The sequence below is a fragment of the Lissotriton vulgaris genome, chromosome 7 (assembly GCF_964263255.1).
Source record: "Lissotriton vulgaris chromosome 7, aLisVul1.2, whole genome shotgun sequence".
Taxonomy (NCBI): domain Eukaryota; kingdom Metazoa; phylum Chordata; class Amphibia; order Caudata; family Salamandridae; genus Lissotriton; species Lissotriton vulgaris.
In genome coordinates this window covers 1,754,830,065-1,754,847,434 of record NC_141695.1, presented here as the reverse complement: position 1 = coordinate 1,754,847,434, position 17,370 = coordinate 1,754,830,065, and the positions used below count along the sequence as shown (strand labels likewise).

At 44.5% G+C, this 17,370-nt stretch overlaps 1 protein-coding gene across 16 annotated transcripts in view; it reads left to right on the top strand.

The window, feature by feature from the left end:
* The window catches only part of LOC147706588 (cell adhesion molecule CEACAM5-like), a 274,782-nt gene extending 266,785 nt beyond the window's left edge, over positions 1–7,997 (top strand). For all 16 annotated transcript variants that reach the window (XR_015297670.1, XR_015297672.1, XR_015297673.1 and 13 more), the window contains 2 exons: positions 3,883–3,927; positions 7,252–7,997. Coding sequence is in view for 7 of the 16 variants with exons in the window: in XM_086933068.1 (XP_086789194.1) it covers positions 3,883–3,927; positions 7,252–7,256 (50 nt within the window). In the remaining 9 variants the exon portion in view is untranslated. The remainder of the gene's footprint in view (positions 1–3,882; positions 3,928–7,251) is intronic.
* Positions 7,998–17,370: the final 9,373 nt, after the last annotated feature.

Genomic DNA, 17,370 nt, shown 5'->3' with positions numbered 1-17,370 from the left:
CTATGTCTATAATGCTAAAATGAATGTACAAGGGACCACCGTCACCAGGGTTCTGTCTAAAGCCCTTAAGGCCTAGCACATCCCTTCATTCCTACCCTGAGGAGGATACTTACAGAATCTGAACTTGCTAAAGTAATAGTGGAAGGAGACTGGGGTCTGGCAGAGACGCTATCACCGATAAAACAGGTCCCTGCAATCTCCTACTCTGGCAGAGATGGCTTTGGCTGCATACGGAGAAAAATGTATAAGCACAGGGAAAAAAGGGAGAATGCTAGCCCTTCAGGTAAAGCAACAGGAAACACAATCAACAATTCCTGCTATATGTGATTTTGGGGATGAACTTCTATCAAAACCATTAGCTATAACAAATTATTTTATGTCTTCCACACACATTTATGAGATGCCTGACAACACTACCTGGGAAGAAGCACTAATGACAGAACTATCTATTCCACATCTGCCTCAACATCTGTGAGATAGATTGGATGAAGAGATCATGGACACCAAAATAGCTGAGGCAATAAAACTAATGTAGATGGGCAGGGCCCCAGGGAGGAGAGATTCCAACTGGGATTCTATAAAGCAACATGTCTATTGCGGTGTCACTTCTGGGCAAAGTGTAGCAAGAAGGGGGCCCTTCTACCAAAGTTTGCCCAGGCATAGATCACACTGATTCCTAAACCCTAGAGAAATGCACTTTCTTTTGTGAAACATAGGCTCATATTATTACTTAATTGTGCTTTCAACGTTTTGGCAAATATTTTCCAATAAGACTTGACACAATTATCCACCTGTTGATGCAAAAAATCAGGTAGATTTTTTGCCTAACTGCTCTGTTTTTAATCGCGTGGACACTCCTGCACCTCTTACGGCGAACCAGATTAGATGCTGATGATTGGATGATCCTTTTCCTCAATGTTGAAAAGGCTTCTGATCGAGTGAAGTGGGGTGATCTGTTTCAGACTCTGAGATAGTTTGGTTTGGGTCTAACTTAAATACATGATGTGCTGGTTGTACCAAGAACCTACGACAAGGTTCAAGTGTAGTGGGTTCCTGTCCAACAACATTGTGATGAGTAGGGGTACGAGGCAGGGGTACCCCTCTACCTTTATCTGTTGGCATTAGAATCTTTGGCTATAGCCAGGGATACTGGAATTATGCAGCAAAGAAGGACCAAATTATGCCGCAGGGTTGACAAAATGATGCGGCCAGAAAAGGCTAATAATGCGGCACATTTCCGGATAGTCTTACTTTATTGTTTTGTCATATTTACACCTGCTAACAGTGTTAGGAAAATATATCACCTTAGAAAGCACCAATTTAACGCCAAGAACAACAATAGGCTGATGAAAGATGACCAGTCAATCTTTGTGCAAAGCCTTCCGGTTCGCAGGACTCAGTCACCTTATTTTCTCTAACTTTTGATCCATATGAGCTAGCAACTGAGCTTATTTTTAATTAAAAATAGCAGAAAATGCAGCAGATAATGGATTATGAGTCAAATGCGGCAAATCCATAATCATGCAAAAATAGCTGCAGCAGCAGAATTGCATAATTCCAGTGGCCCTGGCTATGGCCATCAGACATCTTCCAAGATCAATGGGATTCACATGGCAGTGGGGGACCAACTCAAACTCATAATGTAACTGAACGATGTGACGCCGACCATAAGTAATCTGGAGGTCACCATTGCAGCCCTGATGGACCTTATTTATGACTTCTCTGTTCTATCAAAGTAGAAATGAACAGGACTAAAAGCAAAGCCTGGCCTATGGTGCCCAATGCCTCTATCTGGGCTCTGGTCAATTTTCCCTTTAAATTGCTACCTTGCAAACTGAAAAATCTGGGGCTGCTATTCAGGAGGAAGTGTCTTGTCATAGTGAAGCACAATGTGTTGGGTCTACTTGAACAATGAAAGCTGAATTTGTTAAATGGAAAACACTACAATTCTCTCCAGGGGTATTGCCCAAACAGTTGTGAACTTTATCTGTGGCATGTTACTGGTTAAGACACCAGCTTCCATGTTAAGGTAAATAGATAACCTGATACAGGATTATGTCTGGGCATCAAACCCACCAAGGCTTGACTTATCAAAACTATAAGCTGCTACCAGTTCTGGAGGGTTACAATTGCTACAAATGGGGATATACTATAGGGCAATCCATCTCTCTCAGATTGCTTACCATCTGAACATGAACAAGGAAACCCAGACTGGGACCAACTGCAGAGGTACAAGTAACCAAGTGCAACTGGAATCCATGTTCAAAGTAAATGGATCAAGTTTGCAAGATACCTTGACAGTCCCTTCTTAATGTAGGTGTTGCATATATGGTCCTCGACACATCAATCATTAGGGAAAATATGTTTTTTCACTCTGCTGCCTCTGCCTGGAACAACACAGGTTTAACAATAACAGGTAGGCCATGTATACAGAATTATTAAAAACCAAAGGAAAGGTAGCCTCCTAGGTTGGGTGGACGGGAGCGGAATCCTGTGTTTTTTAACCTTTTCCGTGCTCATGACGAGCTGAGGCGCGGCGCTCCGGTGCTCATGACAAGCTGAGCTCGTCATGAGCCGTGGAACGCTCACACGCGGGGATAATTCCCCTGCTGTGCTGAGCGTTCCACGGGAACGTGTGTTGTCATGACGAGCTGAGCTTGTCATGAGCACCGGGGTGCTGTGCGCGCCCCCAGCACTGCGGGGGAATTAGCCCCGCTGCGAAGGGGTCAACAGATGTCCAGTAACACACTAGTCAGATCTAATGACACAGGCCTTGGGGAATCACACCTTAAATTTAACTCCTTTACGACTCTTCAGGATTGGCATTGGGCCCCTACAAATTGCATGGGGCCTAAACGTCCACCTCCTTATTTTGTTGGCGCTGTGTTCATAATGTTTGGACTGATCCAGCATACAGATCTACTGGTGACAAATATGGCAGATCATTGGTGAGAAAAGCGATGTCAGCTCTTCACCTGCACTAGTGATATTACATGATACCCGGGATAAGATAGCGATGACAAATCATAAAAAGAATGTGTCTTCTGAGAAAATGGAAAATGACAACACCACCCAGATATAAGGAATCAATGCAATCAATGTTTATGATAGCCTGTCTAAAGAATGAATGATCAGATTCAGGAAGCTAAAGTCCCCTTTTAGAGGCAGACTGTTCTATAGAAAAAAGATATCCCCAGTAAGTCCTTTTAGCAAAACATTTTCTGTAACAAGTGCTCGAACTGCTTGAAGTGCAAAGTATTCCAGCTTTGCACAGCTTCTAGGTCAAAGTTTGAATATTCAGCATCATGAAAAGTGAAATTGAAGCTTTGTAATTGAGCTGATTGGAGGTAGAATTACAAAACAATGAGTACGGCCAATAATATCTTCTAAAATGCAGATAATTTGGATATTGGATTGCTAAGAGAGTCTATTTTACATTATGAGATGTTTCCTGGTCAGTGCCTCATATTTATTTGTTCACGTCTTCTCTTGCTGCGAAGGTAGATCCTTTCCAGTAGGACAACAGGAGATGTATTTGTGATCCAGTAGTTAAATGAAACGTTTGATCAACACTTCCAGTTTCCAGGTAGAAGGACCCTGGTCGCAATCATGGCTTTAAGAATCGGATTGCCCCGGTGTGTTACATTCATGTTAGTCTTGTTCCTTTTGGTATTTTACAATGTTGTATGACAATCACAATCAGTAGATATGGCTTTTGGTACAATCAGGTAAGGACATCAGGCATGGTCCATGAAGAAGACCATCCCTGACCGCTCTCATGTTATCCAGTTCTGAGATCTTTAGAGATCATGGTGGGTTCTGCACGGCTTAGGTTCTTGGTGATGCAGCCTCATTGGTGATGCTCCTCTTTCTCTTTTACAGCGGCACCTGATTATTCTAATATAAATGTGAAGAAGACGCCAAGAGGTAAAGCCTTTTTACATACATGAAGGGGGAACATTGAACTTGTCACTTGTTTCTTGTTTTTAAACTCTACTGTATCCAAATTAATTACTACTTACTACCAGGTACTGGTAACTTACACAAAGTACTTGATGAACTTGTCCACCCTCTTTACTACCTGGCTTTACTGAACTTGTGTGATAAAGACTTGTAACAGGTTTGTATGCTAGGAGCATCTTGGTCAGAATCTTGTTATTGAGTTATTTTTCTGACAGTACTTTTGTGTGGTAACTTTTTGGAGCTTGAGACACTTTGTGCTTGGGATTTATCTGGTGATGTACAGGTGCATATGATCGCCTGTAAGAAGATTTACATCTGGACTTAAGCCTCGTTTTTTAGGTAGCCCACATGTATACTTCAGAATATTTTCCTCTGTTCTGTTCATCTGTGCCAAGAGCTATAAACCTCTTTACAGGGGTATTTAAATACAAAAGTGTCTTTCCAATAATTGACAAAGATACTCATACCTGGACGGATATAAGTGGTTTTTTGAACAGAGTAAAAGTACCATTATGTTACTTAGGCACCATTACATATATCGATGCTGCCAATCAAATACAGAATAGCCACCTGGTCCCCTTTGCTGAAAATGTATTTTAAGTATCAGGATAGACCTGAAGGTTTTTATCGTTAGAAGCATCATGTGAGGAAGTATATGCCCTTTGTGGTGTGTCGGAACCAGACATCAGGGTAGCAGGGTAATAGTAGCACTTTCCTGGTGTAGTCCGGGTGTTAGTTGAGCAGGACCACCCATTTGTTGACTAGTTTCGTGCTAAATAGTCATCTGTCCCCTCATGGAAGGCCTTAGGTACCATATAGACTGCCTTGAATAAATGTTGGCCTCTATTGGGCATTTAGCGTGATAAGGATAGCGAAGATGTGATCTGATCATCTACAGTGAATAGTGTGGTATGGACTGGTCCCATGAGGAGCAAGGGCAGTGCCGGTTTCGATAAGGCAGGCGTCTGTCAACGGAAGCATAGTGGTGAAAAAAGATTGATTGAAATGGGACATGGGGCAATTTGATTTTTGCACTCACTCATCCCATCCAGTTTTCTGTGTTTGATATATGACCATGTGTCATAGAAAGGTGAAAAGAGATGTTTAATTGGCTCAAGAGGGAATTCATGTACAAGGTCAAGAGCTTCAGATGAAGGAAGGATCCATGGAAGACTCCTTCTTGAAGAGGTGAGAGGCTCTCAATAGCACCCACTGATTTATTTGCAGGGTGCAGTTGAAAGGATATGATTTAAAACATCACAGAACTAGCCTCCGGATCCCCATCTGATATTTTAATACTTGAAGAAGAGAGGAATGATTGACCATTTCAAATGTTTCTGCCCGGTAAGAAGGAACAAGAAGGAACACATCTCCTTTGTATTAGATGAACGGTCCCTCATCAACTATTTGTAGCATTGTCATCTCAGTCCTGCAGCTTGGCCTAAAACATTATTTAAAATCATCAAGGAGGTTGTTTTCTTTGAGGTTGTTTAAGCTCCTTTGCAGCACAAGTGTTTGAGAGCTTTTTCCATGAAGGATAAGTTGGATACTTGGCAGTAGCGGGTATTTGAATCTTCATGGTCCACAACTGTCCATTTCAGAAGCGGGATAACTTGCCCAATTGTGTGGCAGCCAGGTACTACTCCTGAAGTGTTGATTGTGATACTCAGGCAGGGAGTGATGGACAACCACTTGCTGTTCATGAACTTTACAGGGATAGTTGCAGCAAAATTAGATGATGGACTAAGGCCAAACCATATGTTCACCACGTCAGTTTGAGGTAACTTCTTGAAAAATGTCCATTCCTCATATTTTTCTGCCTAAGGCCTCTTGTAGAAAGTCAATTCTTGTGATTAAGATAATAAACCCAATGTTTTTTATCATGTCATAAATTCCCAGTTTTGCATGTTGTGAGAAATATCCAGGATGACTAGATGGTTTGTTGGTATTTTACCAATGTTTTAAAGTTTCCATGGCTGGTTTTATGGCGAGTTAATCTGAAACAGGGGCATGCTGGTCTCTAAAAACAGTTTTTTGTCATTTTTTATATTTATTCTGCAATTTATTTAGATTTTTAAAGGTTTTTTTGTCCGGAGACACATTTGAGTACTCTAAGATTTTTGTACTCTTTAAATAGGTTTTTAAATAATTTTTGTGTAGACTTATAATTGTTTCCTGTTTTTAGTCAAAACTGCACTGATAATACCCACAGCTGAGTTTTTTCAACTTTGCTAGGTTTTAAGATAGCCATCTGATCAGTGCACTTATATGAGAACTCTCAATAACACCTTTTTCGGAAATACAAAGTTAAATACTGAACCTTTTGCATATGTAGTAGCTGAATAGTGTGATACATATGTATTTGTGTCATTTAAGACATAAGCTTTACTTGGGTCTAAGACGAGAGTACCCTTCATATTTAGTTCATGCTTTTAGTTTACAGTTTCACACTATATTATATATAAGGCTGATTTGCCGTTCTAAAATAATACAGAGATGTGTGTTACATGTACAACAAAGTTTAAATATCCACCCACGTATTTTTAATGTGCCTCACAGTAGTAAAGGCATATGTGATACTTGTTGTTCTTTAGCATCTCACAGTATCTGGGAGATGTGTGATACATTTTATTTTTTTACTTCTCTCACAGAATAACAGAGACATGGGTTACATATTGGTTTCTAACATCTCTCACCATATAATGTGTGATGCGTGGTGGTATATGACAACCGTTGCAGGTTAAGTAAAGTTTGTAATACATGTTGGGTTTTAATATCCCTTCAGTTATATGACGCTTAGTGATAAATATTAGTTTTTAACATTTATCAAGTTTTATGAAGATGCATGATGTATATTTTAAAATCACTCCCAATTTTTCAAGATGTCTGATACATGTTGGTGGTGTGCAAAGCTGATCCCATTTCTGAAGTTTGTTTATAACTTAAGCAACTTTGCAATTTGAAATAGTTGACACGTTTTTGTAAAATTGTATAATTGTGCAAATACATCTTTTATTGAAAAATAGATGCTTGGAAATGATTTAGCAGGACAATTCTCCAGCTAAATCATACATTTCTAGTAAACTTATCCCACATGAATTTATGTGAAGACCACACCATTCCTAAGGTAACGAGCATCAAGGTGGGCAACTTTGCCCAACTCCACTGATGGACTTTACCATACCTCTAATGTACACTGTCTACAGAGGTTTGTATATGTACTTTTCTTTGAAAGTCTACCCTGTTTCTATAACAATGTCTGATACATTTGTGTGTTGTTTTCTGCAGTTTGATGAGAGAGGAAGCAGTACAGACTTCCTATTCTCAGCCTCAAAAGTGCAATAATGTCCCCCGACTACCACAGAATCCAAGATCACCATTCACCAGACTATGTGTGACCACATGCCATCTGATGAATACCAAAAGAACAGCGATCCACTGGAAGAACGTTGTGCTGCGACCGAGAGAGCATGAAGGACTGCAGGTTGCCACCCACATTATGGGCCAGAAATGGAACACATCGTTCTACTCATAAACTTTCCAGTATGATATGAGCAGGAAGAAAGGACTCTTTGTCATAGACACTTCATATCTCAAATCTGTAAAAAATATCATTGTATATCCTGTGGACTGTAATCATATTATACCTCGAGAGTAAAAGGCCTGGGTCACATATCTACTCAATTCGTAAATGTAGGTTTTGGCCCCATGTTTTCTTCTTGTCAGACCCTTTTGTGCAGAAAGAACAAACTATACTTTCTACTAAATCTTGGCAGGTACTGAGAATATATGACTGACCTTGGTTTATTTTTTCCCTGAAGGTTTTATTGCTGTTCACCTCTTGTTGTACACTTACAAGAATTGAGCCTCAGAGAGAGGCAGATAAACAGCCCCTTCTCTTGGCTTCATATGGATGGTCTGTGAAAAATGCAATGTAAACAATAAATATAAATGCAAGAGAACCTGAGAAACTGAAGAACTGCATCTTCCAAATGTATGGCAGTAGATACATAATAAAAACATACATATGAAAATAGTCTTCAACCCAGTCCTCTAATAAATTGAAAAAAGTGGATGAAGTGATGAAGAGGGTCTTGAGAAAGACACATACACACCCAGTGGCATAAACTCAGATGAAGAGTGTTATATATTTCTCTGACGGTTCTTGATGGACCTTCTTGTGGCAGCTTTAGTGCAACATTATGTGCAATAAGTAGTTTGTACTTAACACTATACATCATAGCATAACATAAATTAACATAACATAATGTAATGTAGTGTAGTGTAAGGTTATGTAACTGTGGGCCAGTACAGAATGACTACGGGGAATCAAGTTTGTAAGGGTTTTTGTTTCAAAACCAATATGTCTTATTCAGGTTCAACAGTCTAGAGACTTTGTCCGTTGTTCTCCTCGCACGGTTCCAACTCCAAAGAGACTAGTTCTTCCTCCTTAGGTCCTCGGGAGAATCAGTGGAGATAAAAAAGAAAGGAAACAAAAAAAAGAAAACTTGTTAAGGCTGAGGCCCAAACGGGACCTTCGTAATTAGGGAGGGTAGTGTGGGAAATCACACCCGGGTCTGTCACCAGTGGTTCGCTTGCAGTCAGAACCGTGCTGCTCCTGTTTACGTGCAGGACTACAGCACCAGGTAGTCTGAGTACTGTATATACAGGTGGGCAAGTCACTGAAAGCACGAGCCAGGCTCGCTCGAGCCACTGAAAGCGCAAGCCAAGCTTGTGCGAATTACTGAAAGCTCAAGCCACGCTCTGACCTGAGGCTCAGAATGGCCCAGCTTATGGTCATGTTGGAATGTCGAGCTTGTAACGAGCCGAGCTTTCATGTGGCTTCTGCCTGTCACCCTCTCTCTACACTGTGCGCAAAGAGGTTAAAATGTAGGGGAATATTTACAATATTTTGGCAGAGTGGAAAGCCTTCTAGCTGCGCTGTCCTAAGTCAAAAGAAAAGGGCAGGGATGCGCTGTATCTATAAGATATGGTGCATGCCTGTCTTTCTGCCGGCGCACAAACTGCAGCTGAGCAGCAATGCAGGCGCCATTCCACCATGGTGCAAGGATGTCTGCGTTTTTGGTATGATTAATTTTCTGCAGGAAGAGACACCTCCATGCACAAAAGAATCAAATAAGGTATTTTTCTTGTTCTCTTTGTGATGTAGAAAGCAGCACCAGTGGAAAGAGGAACACGCTTTGGTAAATGCATTAGGTTTCTCCTATGTGATTAATAATAAGCTGGTTTTTAGGTCTCGCCTGTCGATGCGCATGCGCATCGAGCAAGCGAGACTATTGCGACTTATCCACTCTTTATCTACACTGCAAGGAATCGTGGCGATTCCTTGCAGTGCCCGTGACTTTTAAGGTCAATGCGCATGCGCATTGAGCTTATGCGCATGCGCATTGACCTTAAAAGCGCGTGCGCGTGCACGTCCGTCTTTGTTTACCCTTCCGCCCCCTCCCGCCGTGTCGCATTTCTCCTCCCCTCTCTTCCTTCCGTCTTCCTGCCGTGTCGCACCTCTCCCCTCTCCGCCCCCTCCCCTGCCCGCCCCCTCCCGCCGTGTCGCATTTCTCCTCCCCCTCCCCTCTCTTCCTTCCGTCTTCCTGCCGTGTCGCACCTCTCCCCTCTCCGCCCCCTCCCCTGCCCGCCCCCTCCCCTGCCCGCCGTGTTACGGTGAAAGGCTTGTTGTTTTACAGATGCTATGATGCTCATTCCACATTCTTTCTTGGCCCAGACGGCTTGATCTGCTACCACAAAGTGGACAAGGTGAGGCAGGGCATGCTTTAGACTATAAATAGATTGTTGTGCGAGAGTCTCTGTTCTCTAAAATTGGCAGGAGGAAAAATCAGAAAGTGAATCTCATTTATCCACAACTTGCTCTCCAGCTCTGTGCCTCTTCCCTTCCGTGGGCTCCATCTCTAAGCTTTGACTTTAGAAGGAATGACAGGGTGCAGAAAAGAGACTGTACTTTACATCTTCCTGTCCCTTCCCTACTTTTCCGAGGCCCTCCACACCATTCCCTCCCATCTGTGCGCGCCCCTCTCTCCCTGGGGTTCCACCTCCAAGACTTGCCCCCGCAGAGAAGAGAGTGATGAGGAATTAAGACTGAGCATTACCGCTCCCTGCCTTTCCCGCACTACACCGGGCCCTCCCCGCCCCCTCACAACTATGCCCTCTTCCCCCTCCCACCGGCTTTACCCCCAGGACTTGTCGCTGCATGGAGTGGTGTAGTGCAAAAAGCAGACTAAACGTTCTAGCTCTCTTCACCAGGCCCTACCGTTCTCCTATCCCTCAGCTCTTTCCTCCCTTCATTGGGGCTGCACCTCCAAGACAAGTCCCTCAGAGAAGGAAAAGAGTGTATGTAATACTGTTCCGTGCACCCGTTGGCGACCACCCCCCACCACTGCCTTCCCTCCGAGGGGCTCCACCTCCGAGCCGCGTCTCTGCAAGGAAATATTTAGTGCAGGAGCAAACCGAGCATTACAGCTTCCCACCCTCCCCCATCCTTTCAGTAGACCCGCTCCGTGATACAGCGGCAGCTATATTTAAATCTTTCCATCAATTATGGATGGTAACAAATAAGAGGCAATTTAGTGTGCTCTAGTTGCAATGGCAGCAATAGCCCGCTCCAGGCTGTGTCTGGCCAGGAGAGCCGTGCTTTGTTGGAGTGTAACGCGGCAAAACATTTTTTTGTCTCACCGCTGGAGAAACTGGAGCTGGGTTTGCATTGATTAGAATGGGTTGGCAGGCGCTTTATAATTAATACACACTGACTGCAAGCGAAAGGTCACCCAGGTACTTCGCGGAGGGTATTACTGCAGCCAGAAGGGGCCCTTTCAGGCTCGGTGAAGTTGCGGCTTGTATTGTCTCGTTACCATGTAAAGCTGGTAACTAGATGGGTATATTTCTGGAATCATTAGTGGCGCAAGCAGCCTCGCCTTCCCAAGACGTGCCCTTCAGGTGAGCTTTCTCAGATTAAAATGAACTAGTTCTTGGTTTAAAAAAACATTGCTCCTCTCGAAAAGCACAGAAACATTCACACACTGTTGAGACTAATATTGACTATATCAATAAGTACCATTTCGTGTTATTGTATCTAAATGCATTTTATGTGACCGTCTTAAACTCTGGTATTGAACTGCCCCGCTGGCACTTACAATACAGGAACTTCATAAGGGGAGATGTTCATCTGAGGACAGCGAAGAGCGTCCTGGTAACTCAGGGTGGTTTTTCTGTTTTCCTGTTCGATATATCCTGTCATAGCACGCTTTTTTGTAACTCATTTACAGATCTTAATGTTGGGACCTTGATAGATCCCGCCTGTTGGGTACTAGCTGCTAAAATCCTTTTTGATTTGTAGGTAGGTTTTTTATAGAGCATATGTAATTATGCGGTGGTTGTGCATGGTTTCTCATAGGTGATTTGTTGCCAGTCTTTCTCGTGTGGCTCACAGGGCTCTCAGTATGAGGCCGTGCTGCCCCCCCTGTGCTGGGGAGAACAGACGCCCCTTTCTTTCTCTCTAAACACAACCTTCGTGGTGATTTACCGTTAATTCCGTACATGGCATTTGCGTGCGAGCGGGGCTGAGTTTAATTGCCATGGGTGTTAGGTTTGGTGCAATTTATCACATAAACATTTGCTCCAGTTTTCCGAATTGAAACCGCAGCCCAGCTTGGCTGCTCCAGTAGCAGAACACAAAACTTCCCGAGCCCCGTTCAGCTGCAGGCCGCATCAGAGTCCAGGCATTGGCTTTGTAAGCGGTGTAGATGAAACCTGGCAGAAAACTGCAGCTCGGGCATCAGAACCTGTTATGTGTCAGGAAGTGCACCCTTTGTCTGCATGTGTGGCTGTGTACCTCGCCCCTCCCCTTTTTGCGTCCCCGGCTGCCCGCTGGCGATGGAAATGCCCTCACTCACTCATCCTCACTCACCCTCAACCCCTCACCCACCCTCACCCTCAAACCCTCACCCTCACTCACTCACCCTCAACCCCTCACCCTCAACCCCTCACTCACCCTCACCCACCCTCAACCCCTCACTCACCCTCACTCACCCTCAACCCCTCACCCTCACTCACCCTCACTCACCCTCAACCCCTCACCCTCAACCCCTCACCCTCAAACCCTCACCCTCAAACCCTCACCCTCAACCCCTCACTCACCCTCACTCTCACTCATCCTCACTCACCCTCAACCCCTCACCCACCCTCACCCTCACTCACCCTCAACCCCTCACCCTCACTCACTCACCCTCAACCCCTCACTCACCCTCACTCTCACTCAGCCTCAACTACTCCCCCTCACTCACCCAAAACCCCTCACCCTCACTCACCCTCACCCTCACTCACCCTCAACACCTCACTCACCCTCACTCGCCCTCACCCTCACTCACCCTCACCCTCAACACCTCACTCACCCTCACTCGCCCTCACCCTCACCCTCACTCGCCCTCACTCGCCCTCACCCTCACTCACCCTCAACACCTCAACCTCACCCTCACTCACCCTCACTCACCCTCACTCACCCTCAACCCCTCACCCTCACTCACCCTCACTCACACTCAACCCCTCACTCACCCTCACCCTCACTCACCCTCACTCACCCTCACCCTCACTCACCCTCCCTCACCCTCACTCACCCTCAACCCCTCACTCACCCTCACTCTCACTCATCCTCACTCACCCTCAACCCCTCACCCTCACTCACCCTCAACCCCTCACCCTAACTCACCCTCACCCTCACTCACCCTCAACCCCTCACTCACCCTCTCACCCTCAACCCCTCAACATCAACCCCTCACCCTCACTCACCCTCACTCACCCTCACTCACCCTCACTCACCCTCACCCTCACTCACCCTCACCCTCACTCACCCTCACTCACCCTCACTCACCCTCACCCTCACTCACCCTCACCCTCACTCACCCTCACCCACCCTCACCCTCACCCTCACTCACCCTCACTCACCCTCACCCTCACTCACCCTCACCCACACTCACCCTCACCCTCACTCACCCTCACTCTCACTCACCCTCACTCACCCTCACCCTCACTCACTCTCACCCTCACTCACCCTCACTCTCACTCACCCTCACTCACCCTCACTCACCCTCGCTCTCACTCACCCTCAACCCCTCACCCTCACTCACCCTCAACCCCTCACTCACCCTCACTCACCCTCACCCACCCTCACTCACCCTCAACCCCTCACCCTCACACAGTGCAATAGGTCTCGGAGCATTTGAGTTAGAGCTTTTAGAAATGTTTATGGCTTTTTTTTTAATTCTTTAGCATTGGCTACAGGAAACAAAAATGCTAAAGACTTACACAAAAACCCATAAACAATTCTAAAAGCACTAACTCTAATGCTGCGAGACCTATTGCATTTCCAATGCTTGTTGTTGTAGGTTGTATCTTGGTGAGCAGTTGTGCAGTATACGTTACTGAAACTCCATAAATGTATTATGGCTTCTTTATTGAGAAAGCCAATGTATTGTGCAATAACTGGTGGTAATAAAATGCAGGGAGATTAGGAAAAGAGTGGAGGACAAAGAAAAAAAACACATGCAGCGGGCAAGCATGCTGGTGCTTTTGGCCCCTGTGTCTCTGCACCTGCTGCGCCATTCAAATCATGGCCTCTGTACCTGCAAGGTAACTGTACCTGTGACTGCATGTTTAGTTGCAACATACAGCAATAATTGGTGTTCAGTGGGTTTCCTGGAGCTTTTGGCCCCTGTGCCACTGCACCTGCTGCACCATGCAGTAGGGTCATCCAGGGGGCTGCCTTGGCTTCTGTTCATGGAGATGAAACCGAAGTTTAACCACTTACAATGACTGCGCCCAAAAGCATAGCTCCCCGGTCCTGCTCACTGGCTGGGTGTACCACCTCCAAGGGAAATGAGACACCTCCAGCAGCCTTAGACTGTGAGGGGGGCTGCATAAATTGGGGTTTGCGAGTTGTGGTGGCGAAGTGACCCCGCTGCGATTGCTAGTAAAGAGTACCAAAGATAGAGGAGAAGGGGCAGGACAGAGGATGTGGACTAACAACCAGAAGTGCCAACCTTATAGCTGGGGAGCCAGGGAGCGGGGTTCAAGTTTCGGCATTGGCTCAACATCCTGTACAAGCATGCGTAAGAGAGCAGCCTCACGAAGAAGATCTAAGGATGAAAAGGAGTACTTGGACCTCAGGAAACTGATAAGAGCAAACACACGTGGAACAGCAAGAAACAGTGTGCTTTAACCAATAGAAATGTAAATAGTAAGTGGCAAGCACACAAGCCAATAAAAAGTAAGGGCTGGATGTAAGCCCCTTTAACCCCTTCGATGCTCATGACGAGCTCAGCTCGTCATGAGGTACACCTCTCGTACACTCATGACGAGCTGGGCTCGTCATGAACAAGGGGAATCTATTTTGGTCAGCGCACAGGATAAATCTGCACCGCACCGATGGTGATAAGATTTATATTAAACACAATAGATATCGCAGCGTTGTGCAGGCAAAACCTAACAAAAGCATAGAAATACAAACATTTACGTTTGTTACGCTTGCTTTGGGAAACCCTAAGTTTTTGGCGCTGCCCCAGATTTACCCTATGTTGTAAATCTGCGGCAGCGTCAAAAACCATGAGTGTTGGGTGGGAAGACACCCAACAACACCCATGGAAGGCCCCTTCCACGCAGAGTAAGGCATTGACTTACTCCATACTCACGAGTTCATGAAAAGCCCGCCTGTTGGCTTTGCGTGGACTTGTAAATATGGGCCTGCATACTGCGCCTCCGGAACGTCACAAAAGTGACGCTCCAGCAGTGTAAAAGTGCAGCATGGGCATTGTAAATATGCTCCTAAGTATTAATGTTTGAGGTAAAAAAGAGTGACACATAAACACCGTGTAGTGGCTGCTTTGTAGAAAGTGAAAGCGTAAATCCGGATTATTCATGGCTTCCCTACCTAAATTGTGTGATCTTATACAAGCTTTTTATTTCATGATCCTCCTTTTTTCATTACAGTGTATGAAAGCGCTTTCAAATACATGACTTGGGAGTACCAGCAGTTGGGGCTTGATGTTTTAGACTATAGTGTTACTCTGTAATAATCTGGGCGACATGCAGGGCTCACCTGACAGCTGTCTCGACTTTTAGTTCACTAATGGCACGACCAGAGGTGCAGGGATGGAGTCCGGAATGGTTCTAAGTTTATGTTTAAAATCAACACTTTTGATAAGTACTTTTCAGAACATTGATTTAATGTGAGACATTAACGTCATAGCTTCCACAAAGAAATAGGCTTTTCTTACTTTCATTTTTAAGAGACTTTATCATGTTTTAAGTGACGTTTCTTCTTAGATTTACATGGCACACATTTTCACAGCTGGGCTCGTGCACCGGGGGCTAAGAGCCTAGCCAGACACTTGGGGCCCGATTCACAGAACTAACTTATGACAAAATCCTAAACTTGCTACCATTCTGGTATTCACAGAAGGCACTTACTCATTTTGGTATTCACAGAAGGCACTTACTCATTTTGGTATTCACAGAAGGCACTTACTCATTTCGGTATTCACAGAAGGCACTTACTCATTTCGGTATTCACAGAAGGCACTTACTCATTTCGCCATTTTGGTATTCACAGAAGGCACTTACTCATTCATTTCGGTATTCACAGAAGTTAGGAGTCCTAACTTTAGGACTCCTAAATGCCTTCTGTGAATACCAAAATGAGTAAGTGCCTTTTGTGAATACCAAAATGAGTAAATGGTAGTAATTTTAGGATTTTGTCTTAAATTAGTTCTGTGAATCGGGCCCCATTGGTTCTGCTTTGGCTGGCCCTGCCTGGTAATCTGTTGTATTGCCCACCTTTAAATGTGCATTCTTTCAGTGAGTTAAAATGCCCAAAGAATCCCGGATATAAAATACAAAATGTGTGTGTCTGGCTGGTGCATGTTTTAAGAGAGTTACTAATCAGATCACTAATACAGTATACTGTAGCGTATATTTACTAACATTTGCAATATGATTTTTTTATAACAATGCCGCACCTGAACAGATTTGCGTGACCCTCAGACAACTGTAATGATCTTTCCTACATACGCAATGATATAGTGAAAGAGATTATTGTACTTTGGGGTGGGGTTTTAATATCAGATTGTGTCCATATTAGACGGGAAAAAAACTGGGTTAACACTAGATGGTGATACAAGCTGTACCCAGTTTCCTCACTCGCTGCTTGAGGATAATTTAAATTACATTTTGTTTATGTTTGACTTAGGTTTTGCTAATGAATTATGCCCCTCCCATCAGTTCACTTTGATTGTACCTTTAATGGTAGAGGTGAAAACGCAACTATAGATTACGTCAGTGGTTCCCAAACTTTTTTGACCTGTGGCTCCTAATCGGCAGTTGGCCGTGGCTCCCCACCATTTTTTTACCGGTGGGTGGGTGGGTGGTGTGTACCTCCTGTTATCTTCCTTAAAGTATTTGGGATGCAATGAAGGTATTATATTGGTTGGAATGCTTGAATTATTAATCTCATCCACTGGCTGCATCCCAATCCATCGTTTTCCCCCAACAGAGTACCTGGTCCCAAACCCTTATTTATGCCAGCTGCTGCTTTCAGTACCTTTTGGTACTGAGACCCGCTCTGAGAAAATGGAACATTGAGTTTGGTCTGTCATAATCAGTATCCCCAGCCTTATTTTTGCACTAGAAAGGTCTATCCTTCCATCTGTGTGCCCATCTATATCCAAACATATTCAACCATTGCACACCTATACACCATATATCCTTCCGTCCATCATTTCACTCATCCATCCCTCCATCCACCCTTTCACTCATCCATCCATTATTCATCTACCCACCCTTTCACCCCATCCATCTGTACAATCATCCATGCATCCACTCTTCCACCCAGCCATCCATTCACTTACTCATCCATCCACCCATTCACTTACTCATCCATTCACCCAGTCATTTATCCTTCCACCCATTCACCCTTTCAGTCACTCATCCTCCCTTTCTCTCTCTATCCCCCTTTCACTTATCCATCCATCTACCCACCCATTTACTCCATTCATGAATCCATCCATTGATCCTATTACTCATCCATTCTTTCACTCATCCAACCATCTGTTCACTCATCCAGCCATCCGTTCTCTCATCCATCCACCCTTTCACTCATCTATCCATCCTTTTGTCCATCTACCCCCTTTCACTAATTCATCAATCCTTACATCCACCCTTTCACTCATCCATCCATTCACCATTTCACTTATCAATTCATCCATCCACCCATTCACTTGCCCATCATCTACCCTTTCATCATCCACCCATCCATCCTTTCACACACCCATCCACCAATTCACTCGCCCATCAGCTGCCCTTTCACTCATCCATCCATCCTTTCACACA